Raw genomic sequence first — 23,427 nt, 5'->3', positions numbered from 1 at the left:
CCCAAAAATTTATATTTTCTAAAATAAATAAAACTGAAATAGGAATACATATTCCAATTCCACTTATTTAAGTGGAATTATAAAACCTCATTTTTAGGTCAAAATTGGAATACATATTCCTATTTTATTTTGTATTCCAATTCCGATTTGATGCACCCAAACAAAAAAATCAAAATTTTAAGAATTTACATATGCCTATTCTGTTTGTATTCTCCTTGCCAAAAAAGTTCGGACTTCTACTATAGTGGCCCTCCACCATGTCCCATTTTTGGGTCCCTGTAATCTACTAGCACCCACTAGAACCCATTGGTGAACTTGATCGTGTCTTCTCTTAAAATCAATATATATACGATACACCATTCCATTTAACTCAATTGACGTTCGTACCCATTTGTTAAATTGCGCCCAAGTGTTAATACCAAGAAGCTGCAACCATGAGTACCATGAAATTTTGCAGAGAATGGTATGGTAACAGCTTTACTACTTTCTTAAACAACCAATCTTATTGTCCTAAGGTTTCCGCTTTGATAAGTTTTTTTTCCTCCTCCTTTCAACTCATTTTAATTTGTTTATGTTTCTGCTTGCACATCTCTGGAGCGTTGCTTTAGTTTTATGTAATGGGGTTTACAATTCTTATCGACTTTTAGCTGTTTGCAGTAACAATATACTGTACCCAAAGGATGACAAGGAACAGAAGATCTTGCTCTATGCTTGTAGAAACTGTGATCACCAGGTCAGTAATTTACAAGCAGTAATTTCAGCTCAGCCTTTTGGTGCAGACAATCAACATAGAATTTGTTTTCTTTGTTTTCATTCCTCTCAGGAAAGTGGTTTGGTTTGTAAGGGTTGAACTCTCGGCCTACATTTTACCAAAAACAAACATACAAACATAGGACTTGAACACACGAGATGTGTTTAATCCCATTGTGTCAGATTTGGCTTTCATGGATTCTTCACACATGGTGACTGCCTTGTGGTCCGAACGACTTTTTGGTGCCAGTCAAATTACAAAAATTAGGGTTTAATTGCAAATGGAAAAACAAAATTTACAGAATCGTGAGCTACCGATGACTAATTATAGCATCGCTATACAATGAAATTCTTACGCACTGAAGTAACCTAAAAGATATGCAACCAATCATGTGTTTTTTTTAGTGAATTTTCTTTTGCAGTTGGTTTATATTGGGCGAGTACTGATGATTGGTGGCGTCCTGTTGTTTTTAATTTTTCTCTTTGGCTAGGTTTATATCATGAGAAGTGTTTTAGATCGCAGTCTGGAAATTTTGGCGATTTGTGCTCTCCTCCACGATGCTTGCTTTTCCTATTTTTTCAGCCTGGTTTATTTTTTTGTTAAGCTTCTACAACTTTCTCTTAAATTTCTTTATAGATATTTGTATCGTGGATTGAAGTATCCCATGAGATGGCTAATTAAAGTTGAACGAATTTCAACCTGGGTAATGTTCATATGAGTGTTTTCTGTTATCGTTACACCACAACCCTTGGATATATTTGTTAAGTGGGGATTCTGTTATAAATGATGAATTGATTTCCAACTTTTTTTTTTGCACCTCAACTCAAATTCTGTGCAGGAACCCGCAGAAAACAATTGTGTTTACCGAAATGAGATACATCATGCAGCAGGTGAGCGCACACAAGTTTTGCAGGATGTGGCTAGTGATCCCACACTTCCTCGCACTAAAAGTGTTCGGTGTGCTGCATGCAATCATGGGGAGGCTGTATTTTTCCAGGTAAGCTTTCTTATAGCATTTTCATTTTACATTCCCTTCTATTTAGGGAACGCTGAACTGGTTGTTGTAAGTGGTTCTATTACAGACTAACATGGACACTTGGTAGTGATTAAATCCTCGTATTTGTCAAGGTTATGAGCCTTCTATGTCAGGCTTGGCTGATGCGTTCAGTACAGATCAAGTTTTTATATTTGCTGTTTTAGGGAAAATATGTCCTTTATTTTTTATATATGTTTAGCTCAGCATTTCTTGAGAAATATGCCTTTTAGTTGTTTTTGCCGTGTAATGGATTTTTTGAAGTTGACATATGCATGATATCTAGCATTGTAATTGTTTGATAATTTTTCATACACAATTGGTACATATGGTTATATTCCAACTGACTGAAATGGAGTGAAAAAAACATCTTCTGATTTGCATCAGCATTCCAGTTTCTGAAACATACAGAACATTTTGATTAGTAAAGTAATGTTCGAACTGGAGGATTATGTTGGGAGGGTCATTTTGGTATTATCCATAGTCATCTGGGTGGGGCTATGGGGGTATGGCGATGGGGGTATGGTTACAGTTATGGAGACACTATTTTTAAATTAGGGAATGGGAGTAAATAAATAAAGGCAGTGCTATATTATCTAGAGGCAGTTATCAGAAGATGTAGGTTAAGCAATGGGAGATTCTTCCTCATCCCTACAATGTAGTTTTCTGCTGACTATGGTTTATCCATGCACGTGAGGGACTAAAATATTTCCTGAAAATTTACTTTGAGTATTAAGTATTGGATTATTAATTAGTGTGAAGTGCTTTCAGGCATCCAATGTGTATGAGTTTCATATTGTTTTTTTAAAGATGCTTTAGTTTTAGCTATATATTGAGAAGCTGTACTTGCTAGAAAATATGTAAGTATTACGGAATTGATTTTTAATAATAAGCAGGTTTTTTCTGAGGCCCTTCTTTTCTCTCGATTCAATTAAGCCATCACATTTAGAAAGTCTATAGGGCTAGGGGTGTGAGTTCTCATGAGCGTGTGTAGCCTGAGCACAGCTACTTGGGTTCCTCCTTTTTCCGGCTCATGCCCTCAGTCTGAGAATTATGCAATGAATTCTATCCCTATCAATGTTTTCAGTTGCAGCGGTTCAACCCCCTTGGATGCTGCTCCCAAAAGTATTTCCTAAATCAAGGGGCCCTTGTATACTTCTACTGCAGCTATAGTATGCATCTATAGTTCCGTCCAGATATGCGGCTTTCTCCTTCCCTAACCATCCCATCTCCGATTTAGCAACAACTTCAGTTGGAATTCCCTGCTCCATTGACCCCAGCCCCTTAAGAGTAGTAGGAGCCCTCTGCATCCACACACCACCTGCCATATTGGCATCAGCCGAGTGCCTTATGGCCCGGCAAAGATTCCTGGGAAATTGTCAATTAGGAAAATGATTGACATTTCATCAGTGGTTCTACTTCTGGCTATAATGTGAACTGATCTGTGTGAAGGAGTAAATAGGAAGCTCTTTACTTTGGTTGATTTCAAATTTAATGAATGCTATTGCTTACTCAATCAAAAAGTATTTCTAAATCTGATAAATGCCTCAGTGCTTGCTTGCTCCCAATTGTGAGCAATATATTTGATAATATTAACTGTGTTTATTTTTTGAAATTATTTTCTGATCTTAATTTTTATTTAGACATTGAGGTCCAAGGAGAGTCTGCAATATGAAATCTGTAGAACTCTTAATTACACATTTAAGCTGCACTGGCTTTGCATGAAAACAAGAGATCTCAGAGCATTGAATTTTATAAAGAAGCAATGATGTGCTGAATTGGAGTAACTGGACATGTATCTTTTATCTGTATGACAAATGTTGAATTGGTCACCTTTATGGGAGAATATGTTGGGTTTACTTGTGCATCCATTCACATTATCTATCATATACAATCTCAAGAAAGATACAAATACTCTGAAGCTTTTGAGATCAGAACTTATGGTTTTTAAATCTATGTTGCAGTAGTTTGGCTTTAGCCATGGAGAGTAAGCTTCTACTGCAGTTAAAATATATCCAAATAACTTACGTTGAAGCTTATATGGAAGCTAGATCTAGATATGCTTATGCAAGAAACCCTCCCACTAGAAAAAATAGTAAATTTGCATAGACAAAACTATTGATAATGGCTGCTGATATGACATTAATACTGTGCAGTCAAATTTTCTTAACAGCTATAATTGCCGTTGTCTCAAGTTGGGAATTGTACATTAGCACTGGGGACAAACCCAAGTGGCACTTACTGAGATTAACAATCATTTTGTTGACATGTGGGTTGTGTTTATTGATGGTACTGTAGAATCTAGCAAGCATTGTATTATTGCAGTAGTTCACTGAAGGTAAACCAAACAGACCATCATCATGTTATATAATGGGCAAGACTGTAGAATGAATTGATAGTAAAGAAGAAGGCTTATAGTTATAACTTATTATAATAGAATATTATGAACAAGTGATAGATGGATAATAGGATTTTGGGTACCACTGTACCCTTAATTGTTTTGTGGGGATGATCTCTTGGCATATTGCCTTGGAAATTTGAAGACTGAACTCATATCCTTTTGACTTTTGCGAATCTAATTAGCAGTACTAGAGTGCTTTCTATGGTTTAAAGTTTGAAAACATTGTAAGTCTGTCATTAGAGAGCCTCAATGTGATGATAGCAAAATAGCTCAATCACTTGATTTCTATCATGTTAAAATTATATATGACTTGGTGATCATTTCTTGAACAAGCTTGTCATCAAAGTTGGAGATCATATTTTCAAGTAAACCGAATTAGTTATAAGACCAAGATTTTCTACACTGTTTTTCACTTGAATTTAGTGAAATAAATGAGCCCTTTAAGAAAAACACAAATATCAACAAATTTAGGTAAAAAGTGTTTTAATATGTAGTCCATACCAAATCAACTTGAAGTTTAGGCAAAACAATTTGAGTACTTTTTCCATATTCAATTATAGACGAAGAAGATAGTAAACAATTCATTTTTATTCATGGAATGTTAGTCTGTTTGCTTTTGTAAGGAATCTTGAATTCTTCTGAATTCAACTAGGTAAAAGAATTTGTGCCCAACATTTCCAGCCTGTGTACTGGATCTGTATTTCAAGTATTTGAAACTTGAAAGCTGTGATGAAAGAAGATTTTAAAATTGTATGCAAATTATTCCTAATCTCAATTGCTAACATATCCTGTGGAAGGTGGGAAACCATCCCTCTCAATCCATATAAGACTGTGATTACATGGGGACACGTCCAGATTATTGTGCTCTATCCCACCTTGTAATGTCCCCTTTCTAGCATTCATAGCATGATGTTGTCGTTAGCCTATTTCCCCACAGTCCCGTAGGCTAACTAGGACATTAAAGGGGCTTAGAGGCCATTTGGCCTAGACAGTTTCAGTTGCAGGTCTTTCTGAGAGGTTCTGGGGCAACTTTGGGCATACTTACTATTTATAGTAAGTCATTTTGGACATGGCCGGACATTCAGTCACAGTGGTATGTCGATGGTAATTGTTTAAAATCGACAGGAAAACTTATTTATCATTGATAAGATTTGTTATGCATTGATAAAGCCATTTTATAAAGTTAAATTTAAATATTTAACTTTATTAATGCATAGACTATAGTTTGTGGGAAATATTTAAATTAAAAGAGTTCCCTTTATTTTTATAACACATTGGAGACATAAGGTACATAAAGGGAGTTATGTTTTATCCCACATTGAGAAAACGAAGGATTGAGCTCTTGTGAGAACACTATAAAAGAAATGGAAGAGCTTTTTTTTGTATGCTTGGATGAAGATTAATGTTATGTTGCTAGATATCTGATTATCGGGCTTGGAGGACGGAATCCCTCTTTGCTAGCATTCTCTTCGCTGTTGGAAGACACAGTCAGGAGGATCAAGGGTGTTTTCACTTCAGGAAACATACTGAGTTTCATTTGGGGCGTTCGCATAAAGAAATTTACAAGGGTTTGAAATGCAGATCTGAAGTTAGTTATTGCTATAGTGCTGCATGAACAATATTTTGCTACAGTATGGTGTGAACAGTGTTGGTATCAAGTTTACTTGTTTTTCCGGCTGATTAGAAGTTTGGAGGGCTGCCGACTACATCTGCAAAATACTACGGCAATTAATTCCAAGTTTCTTCTATCAAATTTTGATACTTTGCATAATAATTGTTGAATACAAGTCAGAATAGTTGTTGCAGCCTTTAAGGCAGCTGTAAGTGCACATCTACATTTAAAAATCACCCTTTATCAGCAGATTAAAAGAGTTTCCAGATTTTTCATATACTGTTGAATGTGTGCCAAGTGTTTGTGAAAATGTTATGATGTGTATTATGCATTTTAATGTCACTTCATAGTTGTTCGTAAATCTACTCATTGGAAAGCAATTTATTGAGGAAATCAGCTTTATGAGTTTGCATACAAAGTGTTTGACAATATTCCTTAAGTTAAATTTCTACAAGTCAAAGTTCAAATCAGGGGAGGATATTACAGTGGTATCAAAGCTATAAGTCCTGCCATCCTGTGGAGGTCTTATAGGAAATTTGGAACTGGCGGATAGAGGGGAAAGTGTTTGATGAAATGTCAAAACACTAAAATCAGAGCATTTATGTTTGAGCATGCGACAGGGGCCTTATAATTTCCGCAATATCAGAGCAAGACAAAGTAGGAGTTCAGACCTGCAAAGCAAACAGTCTAGTTCATCCGTACAGGGGGGTATAGAATCCAGTCATACAGACACAGCGAAGGTATTCTTTGATCAAGACAGCAATATGGATGACCGAGATGACAGGAATACAAGATTAGGTGGAGGCGGGAATGTCGGTCCAGAGCCTGGAGAGGAAAGATTCTTGTAGTTATTAGAGACCTTGGTACAGGGTCAGCGAGTAGCAGAACAAAGGGCACAGGAACAGAATCAGAGATTGGAGCTTATGATGCAGATGATGGCTCGTCAAATGGGGTTGAATGCTAACATGGGTGGAGGAAATAATCAGAATGGTAACAATCAGAATGGAAATGATCAGGATGGGACACATAATGGAGATGAACAAGTTGGGAACAATTTCGGTCATGCACCCCAGCGAGCTAGGACAGTGAGTTCAAGGCCCATGATTCCTACATTTCCTCCTAGAGCTCCAGAGCAGCTCGTACCAGAGCCCCAGATTACTGATATACAAGACTAGTTGAGGAGAGATTGGGAAGCCGGAGGACCAGATTTTACTGCAGCAATTACCTTTAGGGAGTATATGGATGTGCGGATGAAACATGTGCCACGTGGACATGACAGGAACCAGAGCTATGAGCTACGGAAGAAAGTAGGGAGACTTGAGTTACCATATTATGATGGCTCAGGAAAGTCTACAGCAAGAGCTTGGGTTCAAAAGCTTGACACATACTTTCAATTGAACCCTATGCCCGAGGAAGAAGCTATTAAGTACGCAACAATTCATCTGGACGGGTTAGCACACGAGTGGTGGCATCATGGTATGGTCACTATGGGACATGCACACATTACCTCATATGTGGAGTTTACAGAGAGGCTGATTGAACGTTTTGATAGGAAGGATCCAGAACTCCATTTCAAGGAGTTAGCTCAGCTTAAACAGTGGGGATCATTGGAAACATACATTTCAGAGTTTCAGAAACTTGCAGTGTTAGTAACAGATGTATCTGAACGGAGGATACTAGTTCTATTTATGGATGGGTTAGCTGATCCGTTGAGAGGGTGGATTAAAGCTCTCAACCCTCCCACTTTGCAGGAAGCCATTAAGAAAGCTCGTGACATGGATTCCTCTTCATCTTCAAAAAATAAATTCCAGGCAAAGAGTTTCCCTTCAAGGAAAGATAAGGACAGGAAACCTTTTCATAAAGAGGTTCAGCCAGCTAAGGAGGAAAGTAAGAGGTTGGACAATGAGACACTTAATGATCTCAAGAAGAAGAAGCTTTGTTTTCACTGCAGGGAGCCTTGGGATTTGTCACATAAGTGTCCATTGAAAGCAAAAGCTAAGCAGATGGAGTACTTTTCAGCCGAAGAGTCAGTAGATGGAGATTCAGAGCAGTCATCCGAATCAGATGGAGATGATGATAGTTCTTCACAGGAGGAAGCACGCGGTGATAGCACGATAGCTCAGTTGTCAAGTATACAGGAGGCCGTCACTTTCAGAGTTAGGGGAACCTTGGATGGACAGAGAGTTGTGGCACTCATTGATACAGGGGCGACACATAACTTCATTGATGAGAAGTTTGTGACACGCAGAGGGCTACATACAGAGGAGCATAGGGGATTTAAGGTGATGGTTGCCGATGGCTTCAAAATTGAATGTACCAAGAAAATCTCCAACTTGCAGCTTCGTTTGGGAGATTATGACATGACAGGAGATTTCTTTGTGGTCAACATTGGTGATCAAGATATGGTGCTTGGGATGAACTGGATGAAGTCTCTGGTAGAGTTTACATTTAACCTTGCGAAAATGGAAATGAGGTTTGAGGCAAATGGTAAGAAGATAGTGCTCAGAGGTTTGTCAGATGGGAGACTTCGAGTGGTGTCACTCAAGCGGATGCAGAGTTTCTTTAGACATGATCAGGTGCAGTGGGCAGCAGAGTTTAGAGTAATGCTTGAGATGACAGAGCAGCATAAACAAGAGTATCCACCTGATGTACAAAAAATAATAACCAAACATACTAAGGTGTTTGGTGAGATACCTCCAGGGAGACCCCCGGATAGGGGAATCGAGCATGTTATTGAATTAGAGGAAGGGGCTAATCTAGTTATCATCACACCTTACCGCCATCCGAAGAGATGTAAGGATGAAATAGAAAAGGCAATTAAGGAGTAAGGATGAAATAGAAAAGGCAATTAAGGAGTTGATTGACATGGGGCACATACGGCCAAGCAAAAGTCCTTTCGCTTCTTCAGTAGTATTGGTGAAGAAGAAGGATGGTACAATGAGGATGTGCATTGATTATAGGGAGCTAAACAAGAAGACAATCAAGAACCGATACCCTATCCCACGCATCGATGAGCTTATTGATCAATTGCATGGTGCATGCTACTTCTCTAAGACTGATTTGAGATCCGGCTACCATCAGATACGAGTTAGAGAGGTGGATGTGGAGAAGACAGCTTTTAGATGCCACTATGGACATTTTGAGTTCTTAGTCATGCCCTTTGGGTTAACAAATGCCCCTGCCACTTTCCAGTCCTGTATGAATAGAGTGTTCAGAGATCAGTTGAGGAAGTTTGTGTTGATATTTTTTGATGATATACTGATATACAGCCGTACTTGGGAGGAACATTTGAAGCATATTGATACAGTGCTCAGTATTCTAGAGAGGGAGTCATTATATGCCAAGATGAGTAAATGTGAGTTTGGGATGACAGAGTTGCTCTATCTAGGGCATATTATTAGTGCAGGAAGTGTTCAGGTTGACCCAGACAAGATCAAGGCCATTCTGGATTGGCCACCACCGAGGAACACTTCACAACTCAAGGGATTTCTCGGGCTTTGTGGGTTCTACCGCAGATTTGTGAAGGGATTTTCACAGATAGCAGCACCACTTACAGATTTGACACGGAAAGATAGTTTCAAGTGGTCAGAGAGGGCTCAGGATTGTTTTGACAGGTTTAAGGAGCTGATGAGTACATGTCCTGTTTTAGCCATTCCAGATTTCACCAGGCCCTTTGAGCTGCAGTGTGATGCCTCGGGAGAGGGCATAGGAGCTGTTCTCATGCAAGACAAACATCCCATCGCATATGAGAGTAGAAAATTACGAGGTGTGGAGAGAACCTATAGCATCTACGACAAAGAGATGCTAGCAATCATGCACGCGCTAGCTAAGTTCAGGCAGTACTTAGTGGGAAGCCGGTTCACAGTAAAAACAGATCATAATAGCTTGAAACATTTCCTTGGACAGAAGGACCTTAATGACAGGCAACAGAAATGGGTGAGTAAATTACAGGCCTATGATTTCGACATAGCCTATGTCAAAGGGAAGAAAAATATTGTTGCAGATGTTTTATCTAGAAGGCCTCATTTGCTTGCTGTTGGGATAGTCATGGATGATTGGAGAGAGATGATCTTGGCAGAATATGCTAAGGATAGTTGGGCATCTAGCATTATTGAGGGAGCTATTCAAGATAGTCGATACACTGTCGTAAATGATTTGATCATCTACAAGGAAAGGATTTATTTAGTACCTAGGTCTGCTATGAAGCAGAAGATTTTGAGGGCATTTCATGATTCACCAATGGCAGGACATCCCGGATTCTTTAAGACATATCGGCAGGTGAGAGAGCGCTTCACTTGGAAAGGACTCAAATCAGAGGTGCTTCAGTTTGTGAGGGAATGCCCTGTGTGTCAGCAGAACAAACAGGAACGTTTTTTTTCGGGTGGTTTACTACAGCCCCTACCCATACCAGAGAAGAAGTGGGATAGCATTTCCATGGATTTTATCACAGGCCTCCCCAAGGCACAGGGTCGGGATTGTATCTTTGTTGTGGTAGACAGATTGACGAAATTTGCACATTTCTTTGCAATTTCGTCTACATATTCAGCAGCACAAACAGCAGAACTATTTTTTCGAGAGGTATTCAGACTACATGGGATACCACAGAGCATAGTCAGTGACAGAGACAGCAGATTTATGAGCCACTTTTGGCAGGAGTTGTTCAGGTTATGTGGAACAGAGCTCACTCCGAGTACCAGCTACCACCCCCAAACTGATGGGCAGATAGAGATAGTGAACAAATGGGTTGAGGGGTACCTTCGAAACTACATTGCAGGAGAGCAGAAGGCTTGGGTGAAGTGGCTACATCTAGGGCAGTACTGCTATAATACCTCTTTCCATATGTCTATTCAAATGTCCCCTTTTATGGCACTGTATGGGTATGATGCTCCTAATTTTTTGGATTTGTTATTTGGGGACAGCAGGGTGCCTAAGGCCAAGGATACTTTGCAGGAGTGCCAGGACATTATGCGATCCTTGAAGGAAAATTTGCAAAAAGCACAAAATCAGTAGAAGCAATATGCTGATCAGCACAGGGTTGAGAGGTCTTTTGAGGTGGGAGATATGGTGTACCTCATGTTACAGCCGTATAGATAGTCCTCTCTCAAGAAGAGTGGAGCATAGAAATTGAAACCACGCTACTATGGACCGTTCAAAGTAATCAGGAGAGTGGCCGAAGTAGCTTATGAGTTGGAGTTGTCTGCAGAGAGTAAAGTGCATAATGTGTTCCATGTGTTACGCCTTAAGAAGGCATTGGGTCACAATGTGGTGCCTTTAGTAGTATTGCCACCTCTTGATGATGAGGGAAAGCTTATCTTGGTTCCCGAGGCCATACTTGACTCCAGGGAGAGGGTGCTTCGCAGGAGGACTATCAGGGAGTATCTAGTGAAGTGGAGGAACCTACCTGTCGAGGATGCCACTTGGGAAAATGAGTAGATATTGCAGCATCCAGAGCTGAAATTGCTTGAGGACAAGCAATTTTGGGAAGGGCGGACTGTAATGTCCCCTTTCTAGCATTCATAGCATGATGTTGTCGTTAGCCTATTTCCCCACAGTCCCGTAGGCTAACTAGGACATTAAAGGGGCTTAGAGGCCATTTGGCCTAGACAGTTTCAGTTGCAGGTCTTTCTGAGGGGTTCTGGGGCAACTTTGGGCATACTTACTATTTATAGTAAGTCATTTTGGACATGGCCGAACATTCAGTCACAGTGGTATGTCGATGGTAATTGTTTAAAATCGACAGGAAAACTTATTTATCATTGATAAGATTTGTTATGCATTGATAAAGCCATTTTATAAAGTTAAATTTAAATATTTAACTTTATTAATGCATAGACTATAGTTTGTGGGAAATATTTAAATTAAAAGAGTTCCCTTTATTTTTATAACACATTGGAGACATAAGGTACATAAAGGGAGTTATGTTTTATCCCACATTGAGAAAACGAAGGATTGAGCTCTTGTGAGAACACTATAAAAGAAATGGAAGAGCTTTTTTTTGTATGCTTGGATGAAGATTAATGTTATGTTGCTGGATATCTGATTATCGGGTTTGGAGGACGGAATCCCTCTTTGCTAGCATTCTCTTCTCTGTTGGAAGACACAGTCAAGAGGATCAAGGGTGTTTTCACTTCAGGAAACACACTGGGTTTCATTTGGGGCGTTCGCATAAAAAAATTTACAAGGGTTTGAAATGCAGATCTGAAGTTAGTTATTGCTATAGTGCCGCATGAACAGTATTTTGCTACAGTACGGCGTGAATAGTGTTGGTATCAAGTTTACTTGTTTTTCCGGCTGATTAGAAGTTTGGAGGGCTGCCGACTACATCTGCAAAATACTACGGCAATTAATTCCAAGTTTCTTCTGTCAAATTTTGATACTTTGCATAATAATTGTTGAATACAAGTCTGAATAGTTGTTGCAGCCTTTAAGGCAGCTGTAAGTGCACATCTACATTTAAAAATCACCCTTTATCAGCAGATTGAAAGAGTTTCCAGATTTTTCATATACTGTTGAATGTGTGCCAAGTGTTTGTGAAAATGTTATGATGTGTATTATGCATTTTAATGTCACTTCATAGTTGTTCGTAAATCTACTCATTGGAAAGCAATTTATTGAAGAAATCAGCTTTATGAGTTTGCATACAAAGTGTTTGACAATATTCCTTAAGTTAAATTTCTACAAGTCAAAGTTCAAATCAGGGGAGGACATTTTGACAATATTCCTTAAGTTAAATTTCTACAAGTCAAAGTTCAAATCAGGGGAGGATATTACACACCTCTCCCATTTTTCTTCCTGTTTCAGAAACATGGGGGTGTCGACAAAATGTGAATGGAGTTGTGTTGTTCTCTTGATCATCTCCGGAATGGTTGGATGCCCCACATCTGTCACACTTTAAAATCATTTAGGAAAAAATGTCAAAACAAAAAAGAAAGGATGTTAAAGAGTAGGATACCAAAAAAAAAATTTCAGTACCTGCAGTTTTGAAATCCACTGCCATCTAAACTCACAATCCCATCAGCTATATTCAGTTTGAATGCAATTTGAACAATGTAGATCCCTGTTTATGCTTATTTAAATTATAAACATATTTAGTTTTTTTTGGAGTTTTCTGTGGGTTAAACTTAATAATGAGGCACCTGTATGATGAAGTGAAATGCCATGATGCATTGATGTTAGTACAGATTTTTTTGGTACTAGTTGTGTATTCATAGTCACTTTTGTCGAGTAAATAATGCACCTACCTAGAGACCGGTTGAAGTCTCAAGGGATACAGGATTCCCTTGTAACCACCTCAATTTGCCGGCTAGGAGTGCTGGGGAGATTGGATACTAAGTTGTTGGTTGCTTTTTGATTGAGGAGTTTTCCGAAATGTGTCAATTAGATTGGTTAAGATTGACTAACTAGAAGGCAACTATGTGATTGTGTATTAATTAGTGCGTAATGGACTAGTTGGAAAGATATGAAAATAAAGTTATGCATTCTTTTTATGTGAATTAAGTGCGTGTATAAAGTGATACTTAAGTCACAGAAACCAAAAACGCAGATTGAGAGGACAAAATCCTGAAGCTGACAAGCTCATTACCTCAAACAGTCATGCGGCCCAAAGGACTACAATGCAATTGTAGGATGCTAGTGCAGAGCCCTGTTGTCCTGTACGGACAGTGTGCAAGGATGACAAAATAAATCTGGAAGATGTAAAACACGGGTCTAATCATAATGCGATAAACTAAGAATATGTAAATGACAGAATGAAAAAAAATATAAAGCTAAGTATGTTTAAAAGCAATGAAGATTATGGATTTTATATTTATGATGAAATAAAATGAAGGGAGAGAGAGGATAACCTGATTTGAAGGCAGATAATGCACTTCCACGAAAATCGCCACAAGGCCACAAGCCTGCACATAGAAAAGAGGAAAATGTTGGGGCCGTTTGAGAGGCTTGCCTCAGTCAAATCCCCGCTTTGGTGTCTCCACCTCCACAGATGGGTAAATAGACATGATATTTGGTGATAGATAACTGGAAAATATAAGTAACCACAATGATAATAGTAGCAAGTGGAAAAGATGAAGGATATGTGGTATGCTCAAAGACAAGAGAGTAGGGAAGTAGAAGGCTCCCCAAGTGTGACAAGAGTCCCAACGTGAGTAATAAGCCATGTGAATGAGCTTGAGTGCACAACAATGGTGAAAAACCTTCAACCAAGTGGAGATATTGATGCAAGAAAGAAAGTATGAGTGATAAAGAGATTTTTGTGTGTCACAGATTCGAGAGTAAAATGGCATGCAAGAGGGGTTTTTAATGAACCGAATGGAATCCCACATAGGATGCCATGATTTTAGCATTGCAAACTCGCAGGGTGGCAGGTTTGTAATGTTCAAACGTCTCTTTGCATGTCTGCAGATTTGTGGATGCAAGCACGCCACGCGGATGGCTCTGCGGCTCACATGTGTCTGTGGCCTCTAGGGCTTCCTTACATGGAATTTCAGCCAAAAGATAATTTGGCAGGTGGCATAAATGGGCGAAAGTGGTGGCATTGTGTCTTGGATTAAAGGGAAGTAAAGTGCGCAAATGGCTTCTACATGGGAGTGTAAATTTTATTCCATTACAGCTTTGGTTATTCTATAGGTTTCTCTCATAAGTGGTTTTATATTTGTGACACAAACAATGAATTTAACTGCTGCTTATAGTTGCAGTAACAAGAATTGCAGGACCCTATTGTGTTTCTTCATCAAATGCATGTATTTCCTTTTTTCAAGTAGATATTTTAATCTTTTTGTAGGTATCCGTGTATTAATTATGAAGCACCTTATATGCTGAAGTGAAATGCCCTGATGCGTCAATGTTACTACAGATTTTTAGTAACAGTCATTCATTCCTACTCCCTTAGATGATACTATATGCCTCTCTCATAAGTGGCATACAATCCTCCTCTCATTTGATACACACTTTTAATTTTCATGTCTGAATAATGCATGTACCTGAATAATATTATGCATTCCTACTCATGCTGAAGTGAAATGCCCTGATTCCTCAATGATGTTATAGATTTTCTTCGTAACAATCATGCATTCCTACTCTCTTTGATGATACTATATGTTTCTCTCATAAGTGGCATACTATCTTTCTCTCATTGGATATGCTCCCTTTTAATTTTTATGCCTGAATAATACATGCACCCTAAATGTCCCACATATTTGTTTTGGCTATTATTGGATATTTTTTAGCCTTTGGGCCTTTCACAGTTTAGTTTTCCTAACACAAACAATTAATTTTCAATTGCTGGCTATACTTGATTCAATGAACATTGATCATTAAATCTCGAATTTGATGCATTATATGAATTTTTCTAATGTGAATCTTTATTTCATGTACAGCTAAAGTTGTAAACTATTCCCTCTTATATACTTATATATTGAATACTTGATATTGTCGTCATGTGTCATTCCCCAACAATGCCTTCCTGGCTTGGCATTCCAGAAACATGTTGTGTCATCCTGGAGATGTCATTCCACATAGTAAAGACTCTATCCAACAAGCAGGAGTTTGAATGATCTTCTGGATATTTGCTGCAGATAGTTTTCCATGTTAACAAATGCCTAGCCAACCCTTAAGTTTCTTATGTAATGATTCACATGTAACAAAAATGATATATAACTTCATTAAAATTTTAGCTAACAAAATGATGCATAATGCAGGCGACTACTAGAGGAGAAGAAGGCATGACTCTTTTTTTTGTTTGTTGCAATCCTAACTGTGGTTATCGATGGAGAGATTAAGCTTTTTTTTGCGATAACAAGAATTGCAGGTCCATATGTAAGTTAAGTTCTTTGTTTCATCAAAGGTGTATATTTGCATTTTTAGTAGATATTTTAATATCATTGGTACATCAAAACTTGGAGGCAGCAGCAGTTATTTCAATGTATTAAGGAATTTGAGATTTTTATAATATCTTGAGTCATTCGAGGCAACAGTAATTATTTATATGTGGTAAAGAATTTCATAAATTTATCATTTCTTGAGTGATACCATGCATATTGCTATAATTATACTAGTATTTTGATTTCTTTTCTTGTATGGCTGATAATATGTTGGGCTCTTGTATCCAGATATATATTCCTAACAAAAGACTCTGCCACCTGTTTACCAAGCAAACATTTTGAGTGTCCTGTGTTTCTGTGGATGACTCTTGTGAAATTAGATTCAATAATATCAAGGGGTTAGCTGTCTGACTATCATGGCTTTTATGTTAGTGCGCTCAGAAAGTGCACTCCCATGTATTTAAGCATGTTAGAGATAGCTGAAAGAGACTGGCTATAATGCAAATTACTGGTAATCTTTACATTCTGTACAGAATACACAAGCTTTTAATTTTGACTGAATATCAAAATGAATAGGTATATGGTGTCTATTTTAATGGAGGTGCTCTGATCAGAAATTCTATTCCCTGTTATCGATATTAATACATATCTTTTAGGTAATTTATGTTTTTGGACATGCAAGAAATTTACCACCATAAGCAATAAGGAAAACTGTTGACAAGCAAAAAATAGAAAACTAATGTATTGTCTGATAAATATTCAATATCTATAAAAATGAATAATGCAGTTTATGTAGACAGCACAAACAATTTGAATTTAATTGAACATCTGTGGATGTGGATGCCTGTTGTGAACTAACGGTTGTGGTGGTGTTTTTTAGTAAATATTTTCATGGTTTTGTCTATATTCTTCTCAATCGTTAATGCAAGAAGGGTCAATACTATAGTGCAATTATGAGATTTTTTTGGCGAAAATTGGAAGGCTATTTTTGATGCACATAAATTATTGGAAACTGTTTATAATGTTTTGCTCTTTCTCCTCTTAACCTCCAAATCTAACAACTATATACCTTATTGAATAGATTGCTATATTAATATATTCCATTTAATATACAGATTCTTCAATTATAAGCTTTAAGAAGCTGTGGATATTATTGGAAGGTTGTGAGATTCAGTAATGAATACTAGACAAAATGAAAACAGTTATTTGAAAGCCAAATTAGAAGAGCAAATGAAGAAAGTATTGAGCTAATGAAAAATGTACAAGGAGGTACATATATAGGAGAAATAGCCTACCGACCCCTATAATTAACTTGCCATGCAAGCAAGGCACATAAACATGAAGCTAATTGAAGACCATGCCCCCCAGAAGATGGCTCAAACCATGAATATTTGCACAATCTATAATGGACACTACTGTAGACAAGGCAGGAGCAAAAAACAATTGGACATGAACCGACAGCAATATTGATGTGATTGTCATCAAATTCAAGACCAATGCCCTCGATAAAGTCTTCAAGCTGGTAGGACAAGACTCATAAAACAAACCAGCAATGTCTTCAAATGCTCATCCCAAGTAGCTGAATGTGGAAGACGAACTAGTCTGTTGTTTTGAAACATTGGAAGCTCTTGAAGAAGCGACTTTGAACTTGGAAATAACAGTAACTATAGTATGAGTTTCCTCAATTGTAGATGCAACAATACGTGGAGGAGATGAAGTATTCTCAACTATTGGTGTATCAATATGTAAGAATACATGGAACATCCTCAATTAAATATGCAATACAATGTGGAGCAAATGGAGTATTTTATTTTCAACTGAAGATGAAGGAGATGTACCTACATATGTTGAGCAATAGGAACCTCAAAGTCAAGTCACTGAAGCATAATGATTTGATGAAAATTCAAAGACTCTATGAAATTGTTGGATGATGGTCCGAATGATGAAAGGGCATAGTGACTGCTCTATGCAGTGAATATTTTTTTGAAGAATCTTTAATCCCTTTAGTCCATAACCCTTGTCATTTTTGTTAAACCAGTTTTATTCTTCTGATATTTGTCATGTAGCTCAAGAATGAGTACAAGGAGATAGGGCAGCAGACGATGCATATGATAGTGATTTGTGTCCTATGATTCGGAGACAAACAATTGTTTAAAGTTAGCCAGAGAACATGATTGAAACTGCTGTTTAAATGCCATGATGAACCTTTCCCTGCTCTCCCAAAGTGGAATTTCATCTTATCTTATGGTTATGTGTATAACTGAATAATCTCCCAAATTGTTGGATTCATTAATAAAGATCCAACCTAACAATTGACAGGGTGCAGTACATACACAAAATACAATTTGGAGCATAAAATGACAGTTTACACTCCTAGGGCAGAATTGTCTCCGGGCTTAAATTCAAGTTGCCAGTTGAAAGTTGTCATTTTGAGTTCTTCCAGTTTGCTTTAAATTGCATGATAAAACAACAATGCATTTTAAATTTAAAAAGAATAGGTTGTGTTTGCAAATTTTGCAAGAGAGAACTTGATGTCCTTCACTTCTCGTGGCTTGTGCAAGTTGATTTTCAATCTCCTAGTGTTCCCATCCAAAATCCAAATGTGAGGCAGGTCCAAGGATGTCTGATAATGGACTCATGTTCAAATATAAGGCTACTCACAAATGGAATAAAGCCTCCTCGAATTTGAAATGCAAGCTTACAAATACAAATAAACGTTTTGGAAATTCTCGCCTAATTGGAATGTTCGATAGAAATGCATTGGGCTGGAAGTAGATTTTTCATGCGGAATCCCGAAAGAAGAAACCGCCCTAGCACGTGAAGACCGCCCATGCAAACCAATCTATAACGTCGAAGTGGCAATTGTCAAATTGAGTCAAAGCTAAAAATATATATAGAGAGGAATCTGAGCAAACATGGCAGCGGCACTTAAGCACTCAGATTTCACCCACACATCCATCCGTGAGATCAATAGCCTAGAATATTCCAAAGTGAATTTACCAATGACATATGAATGTATACATTGTAAGTGTATAGTGAAGAGAGTGTTATAAATTTTAATATATATCAGGGCTTTTGCACTTGATGAGTTGTACTGGTGTATTAAGTGTTTCATTCATTCTCATTAGTAATGGGTTTTGAGAACCAAAGTTATAGAACACAAGTGAATGAGTTTAACTCGAAAACTACATCATCTACATATAGAGTGATATACTTTGTTAACTTAGTCCACCTATAATTATTAGTTCTTCATCTTTCTCCTCTCACATGCATAACTTGTTTGTTTAAGAAAATCCCTTGTCTTATAATATTTCTCATCAAGAAAAATAATCATTATTGATGCCTTCAATAAAAAGAGAACAATAATTTTTCAATTCTAACATAAATAAATCTATAACCTTTCAATTCACTTAGAAAAGATCATAACTTTTAGAACAGTTGTTTTTCACTATTCAAACCTTGGTATATAACCTTCAGCTGACCAATAAACTAGTTATACCAAATGGTCAAAGTTTAGATTATGTTCATTGATTTGTTTTAGCTTTGAGGTTAATCTTATATTATTTTAGTTAATTAGGAGAAATTTTACAAAGTCATAAAGATATTAATGTTCCAAAAAGCAAATATCATACCATATTGAAAAAACAAGTTTAACATCTTGGTAGTTGTTGATTGTAAAGAAAGTCCACTTTTGAAAAAAACAAGCTTAACTGTCTAAATAAACATGGTTCATTTGTCTAGTTCATCAGTACAAAACTTCTGAAAGAAATAACCAATGCTAACATTTGATGTTAACAAAACAAAACAAAACAAGAGCTTGAATCCCTACTTTGTGCAAGGGATAGAAAATATGCAAGGCATTTTGATTTGACATTGCTGAAATCAATGATTAGTTCCATATGCTATTCTATAGCTAGTAGCACAAGAAACATTGGGGACACAAGTGAAGGAAAATATTTTTTCTAGTCATTATTGACTTCCTATTACAACAAATCGTCCAAAAGAATTTATTAACATTATGGAAGTTGATATAATTTGCTGCAATGTAAGATGGAATAGATTGGTTGTCGATTAATTCTATAACAACAATATTGTACTTATGACATTGTTGTTATCCTTTGTAATAAATATTTTTTTTCCAATTGAAAAACAAATTGCTACTACACATTCTACATGCTACTTACCACTATATTTCCATTTGAAAACAACAACAAAATGAGTTTGATTTGTTTTATAAAATAGTTTGAATTTGATTTAAAGTTAATTTATTTTGGTAGAACCAATTGAATAATACAACTCAATTATAAGACAAATATAACTTCATTAAAGAGATTATATACAACATGCCCATTTCAAAATGGAACATAATATTAAATTACCTTAATAATTATATTATAAAAATCTAGTACATAAACATGTCAAATAAATACATGCTTCTTTAAATAAGTAATATTTACATGTTTAGCTCCCTCCATATAAAAACATCACAAGCGATGCACAAAATTGAATTTGAGTAAATGGTTTTTGACACAAAAAAGAATGTTCCATAGTTCAAAACTCAATTGATTTTCAATTTCACTTAAATTCTCATTAAGTTTCGATATCGATCTTGAATAAATTTGTCTTCCATTTATTTTTGGTCAATGATTTATCTTCCATAGCTTTAGAATTCTTTTTAGTGTGTGTAATTTTGTCTTCTTAAACATTGTCACTTTGTTTTCAAAATTTTTGAGCTTTAAAAACTTCACAATTTGATAAGAGATAGTATACAATTTAATCTTAGAAATGATCAAAGTTATAGATATTAATTTTAATAATTAAAATACATTAATATTTAGTATATTTTAAAAATTGACATTATTAATGTATTTATTTAATTTGAATAAAAAAATTAATTATTTTATGTATAATTTATTTTAATTCATAAAATAACATTTTATTTTACAATTATTCCTTTTTTTGGTATCTTATATATTTTTCGAGCATTCAAAATAATTTTTTCTCTTTCATATTCATTTGATTAATATAATAATTAATAAGAATAGAAAAATCAAATGATTATATAAGTAAATATAAAAAAGATTACTCTAGTGTCAAAAATTATATCTATATCATAAAGAATCAAGTCTGTAAACTCATTAAAATGTCTTATTCCTACAAAATTGACAAATGTCACGGAGTGAAGTGTACACTATGGTTCAAAAGACCCTCTAGCATTGAGAGTAGTAAAAAGTGTCGCTACAAATAAAAGTCAATTTCATAGTATAAGATGCATTTGTAGTTTTATTTATTTATTTATAATCCCCTAACTCACCCTACTAAATCAAATTGTGATACTCTTACTTCTAAATTAAATTCTCATTACACAAGATCTCCTTGATTTGAAATATTTAATTAAATGTTCATATTTATTCAATTCATGCTTCATTTACTTATTGCATAAGGCAAGGACTCAAGCTTTGCTAGAGCTCTTGTTTCATGTTGGAGTTAGTAAATTGCCTTGAACATAAGGACATAATATCCTAGTTTCTAGAAGTTTAGATATTACATGCCAATACTGCTAATTTCCCACTTCAAAACAATAAAATAATCTCTCCAATAATGTTTTTGGGAAGAAACATTTTCTACAAGTTTCTCATGCATGTGTCTTTATATGCTTTTGTCCAATTCCTATTTTATTCAATCACTCACTTTGCTCTTTAATTGTTTCTCCATAAGAAGAAATCTTTTGGTTTTCTTACTTATTTTTGTGATTCAACCATGGCACCGAATATTGCACCTCAGAAATCAACATCGACATAATAATTTTTTTTACAATGATTGAGTACCAACAAAAATAATTTTCTATCAAATTACGTATGCACTAGTCTCCATTCTATACTCACAATTACACTTTTTTTTTCAATGTGTCTAGAAAATAGTTGCAAAAATTGTGATATTGCGATCAGGATTTAATTGTGTGATTTTGAGTCAAACTCATTGACCCACGTTTCATGAGTAGTGATTCAACGTGAATCCATCTCTCGTGAGAATAAATGGAACACTAAGCACTCATTGGATCTAGGTGATGCTCACAGGAGTGAAGCATTGAGACTTCCTGGGAGGTCACCCATCCCAATACTACTCTAACCTGAGCACACTTAACTATGAATTTTCTTCCATGTTGAATCACTACTCATGAAACATGGGTCAATGAGTTTGACTCAAAATCACACAGTTAAATCCTGATAGCTATATCACAATTTAACTTGCTATGGAAATTATCTCCTACTTATCAGTTGCAAAAATAACTAAAAGACAATTGCAAATTCATTATATCACTAATCCTACATAGCTAGTTAAACATCAATAAAATTTTGATCGACCCCTTACAAATGTTGCCAATTGATCCATCAAATAACATACACACCCAAATTGGGCTTGCAAGATGTACTTAGACCCAATTTTCATTTTCTTGTGATATCAGATTTGACAAAATATAACAGACTACAAATTAAAAGTCTATTATACTTCAAATTCTATGCTATTCAAAGACATTAGATTCAATAACAAAAGTTCACCTTGTAGACATCTAGTTTTCTTACAATACAATACAATACTAATCTGTTATAGATCATAATGAACTCAATCATAAATCTTCTGTAAGAAAAATAAAAAATTCATTAGTCTAAATGAGATTTAATCAAAAGATAATACTGTATTAAAATTTTCTACAATACCCAAAAAATGCCCAACACAAATCACAATGAAATCCAATCAAACAATAAACACAACAAGAAAAACCCCATATATGAAATTCAACTTCAAAAAAAAATCTCTAGAAACCCACATTAAATTTTGAGTAGATTTGTTTAATGTAACATTGGAGTAGAACTAGATATACTATTAGAGTAATTAGATATTTTCTAATAACTTTAGTTTGCTTAAACTAAACTTTAGGCATCTAATAATTAATTCTTTTATTAATTATTATGGTGCAACTTAGGTTAAAACCTTTTAGGGTTTCAATCTCCTTTATAAGGATGACCTCTCTTTGTAATTATTAATTGATTCACTTTTGATTATAGCAATCTCTCATTTTGCTCATCAAGAATGTCTCATTTATGGATCTGGCAATTTTAGCCTCCATAGTCTTTTGCTTCTCTCTTCTGTGACAAGTGTTTGCATGCAAGTGATTCTTGAGAGCTATGGGGTTGATCTTTCATCAACTTCAATATGGTATCAGAGCTCCAAATCTTCATGCCCATGTTCTGCTTATGAGAGGTCTGGCTTGGCTTTCAGATCTGTGCTTTTTCTTTCAAAAAGTTTCATTTTATAGAGTTGTTTTGTATTGAATCTAGGGGTCATTGATTTTCAAGTCACATTGAGCCCAAATGGACATCACTGTTGAGCTCAAAGTGCCCCAAAACCCTATTTTCATATATAATTTATCGAATTTGGACACATTTGCAATTTGAGGCAAAATAATATTGCTTCCAGATTGGACACATTTCCCAAGGCAGTGATTTTCTTATTTTTGGCATGCGGATCAAAATTTTTTGACACAAAAATTAAGATTTTTGGTATGCAAATTGAGATTTTTTGGGCACGCAAATCGAGATATTTAACACGTGGACCAAAATTTTTGGTACACAACTCGAGGCAATTTGGGTACCAAACTAGCATGCTTCCTGAGGTAATTTCTAGTGTTAGTGGACATGTTTTTTGATACATTTGGCACGGATCTCGAGGTGGGTAATTTTTTTAAGTTTTGCCCTTCCATCACTTTTTTTGACCTACATGTGGTTTTTCGGCCATAACTTGCTCATC

General features: G+C 36.0%; 1 protein-coding gene across 2 annotated transcripts; it reads left to right on the top strand.

The window, feature by feature from the left end:
• The first annotated feature begins 311 nt into the window (after positions 1 to 311).
• Positions 312 to 16,214, top strand: LOC149576493 (DNA-directed RNA polymerases II, IV and V subunit 9B). 2 transcript variants are annotated; one of them, XM_089817420.1, is made up of 5 exons: positions 312 to 463; positions 658 to 733; positions 1,590 to 1,748; positions 15,496 to 15,605; positions 15,907 to 16,214. In XM_089817420.1, exons 1-4 carry the CDS (start codon positions 435 to 437, stop codon positions 15,574 to 15,576), a joined length of 345 nt encoding a protein of 114 aa, XP_089673546.1. In that variant the 5' UTR covers positions 312 to 434; the 3' UTR covers positions 15,577 to 15,605; positions 15,907 to 16,214. The 2 variants fall into 2 exon arrangements, with proteins under 2 accessions (XP_089673546.1, XP_089673540.1); XM_089817414.1 differs by having other exon boundaries at positions 15,496 to 15,613.
• Positions 16,215 to 23,427: the final 7,213 nt, after the last annotated feature.

Source organism: Cupressus sempervirens, chromosome 1 (genome assembly GCF_028749045.1).
Source record: "Cupressus sempervirens isolate cs-2001-9-10 chromosome 1, ASM2874904v1, whole genome shotgun sequence".
In the NCBI taxonomy this organism is placed as follows: domain Eukaryota; kingdom Viridiplantae; phylum Streptophyta; class Pinopsida; order Cupressales; family Cupressaceae; genus Cupressus; species Cupressus sempervirens.
Note: the sequence above shows the minus strand (reverse complement) of the source record. Positions and strands in the feature narration are given on the sequence as shown.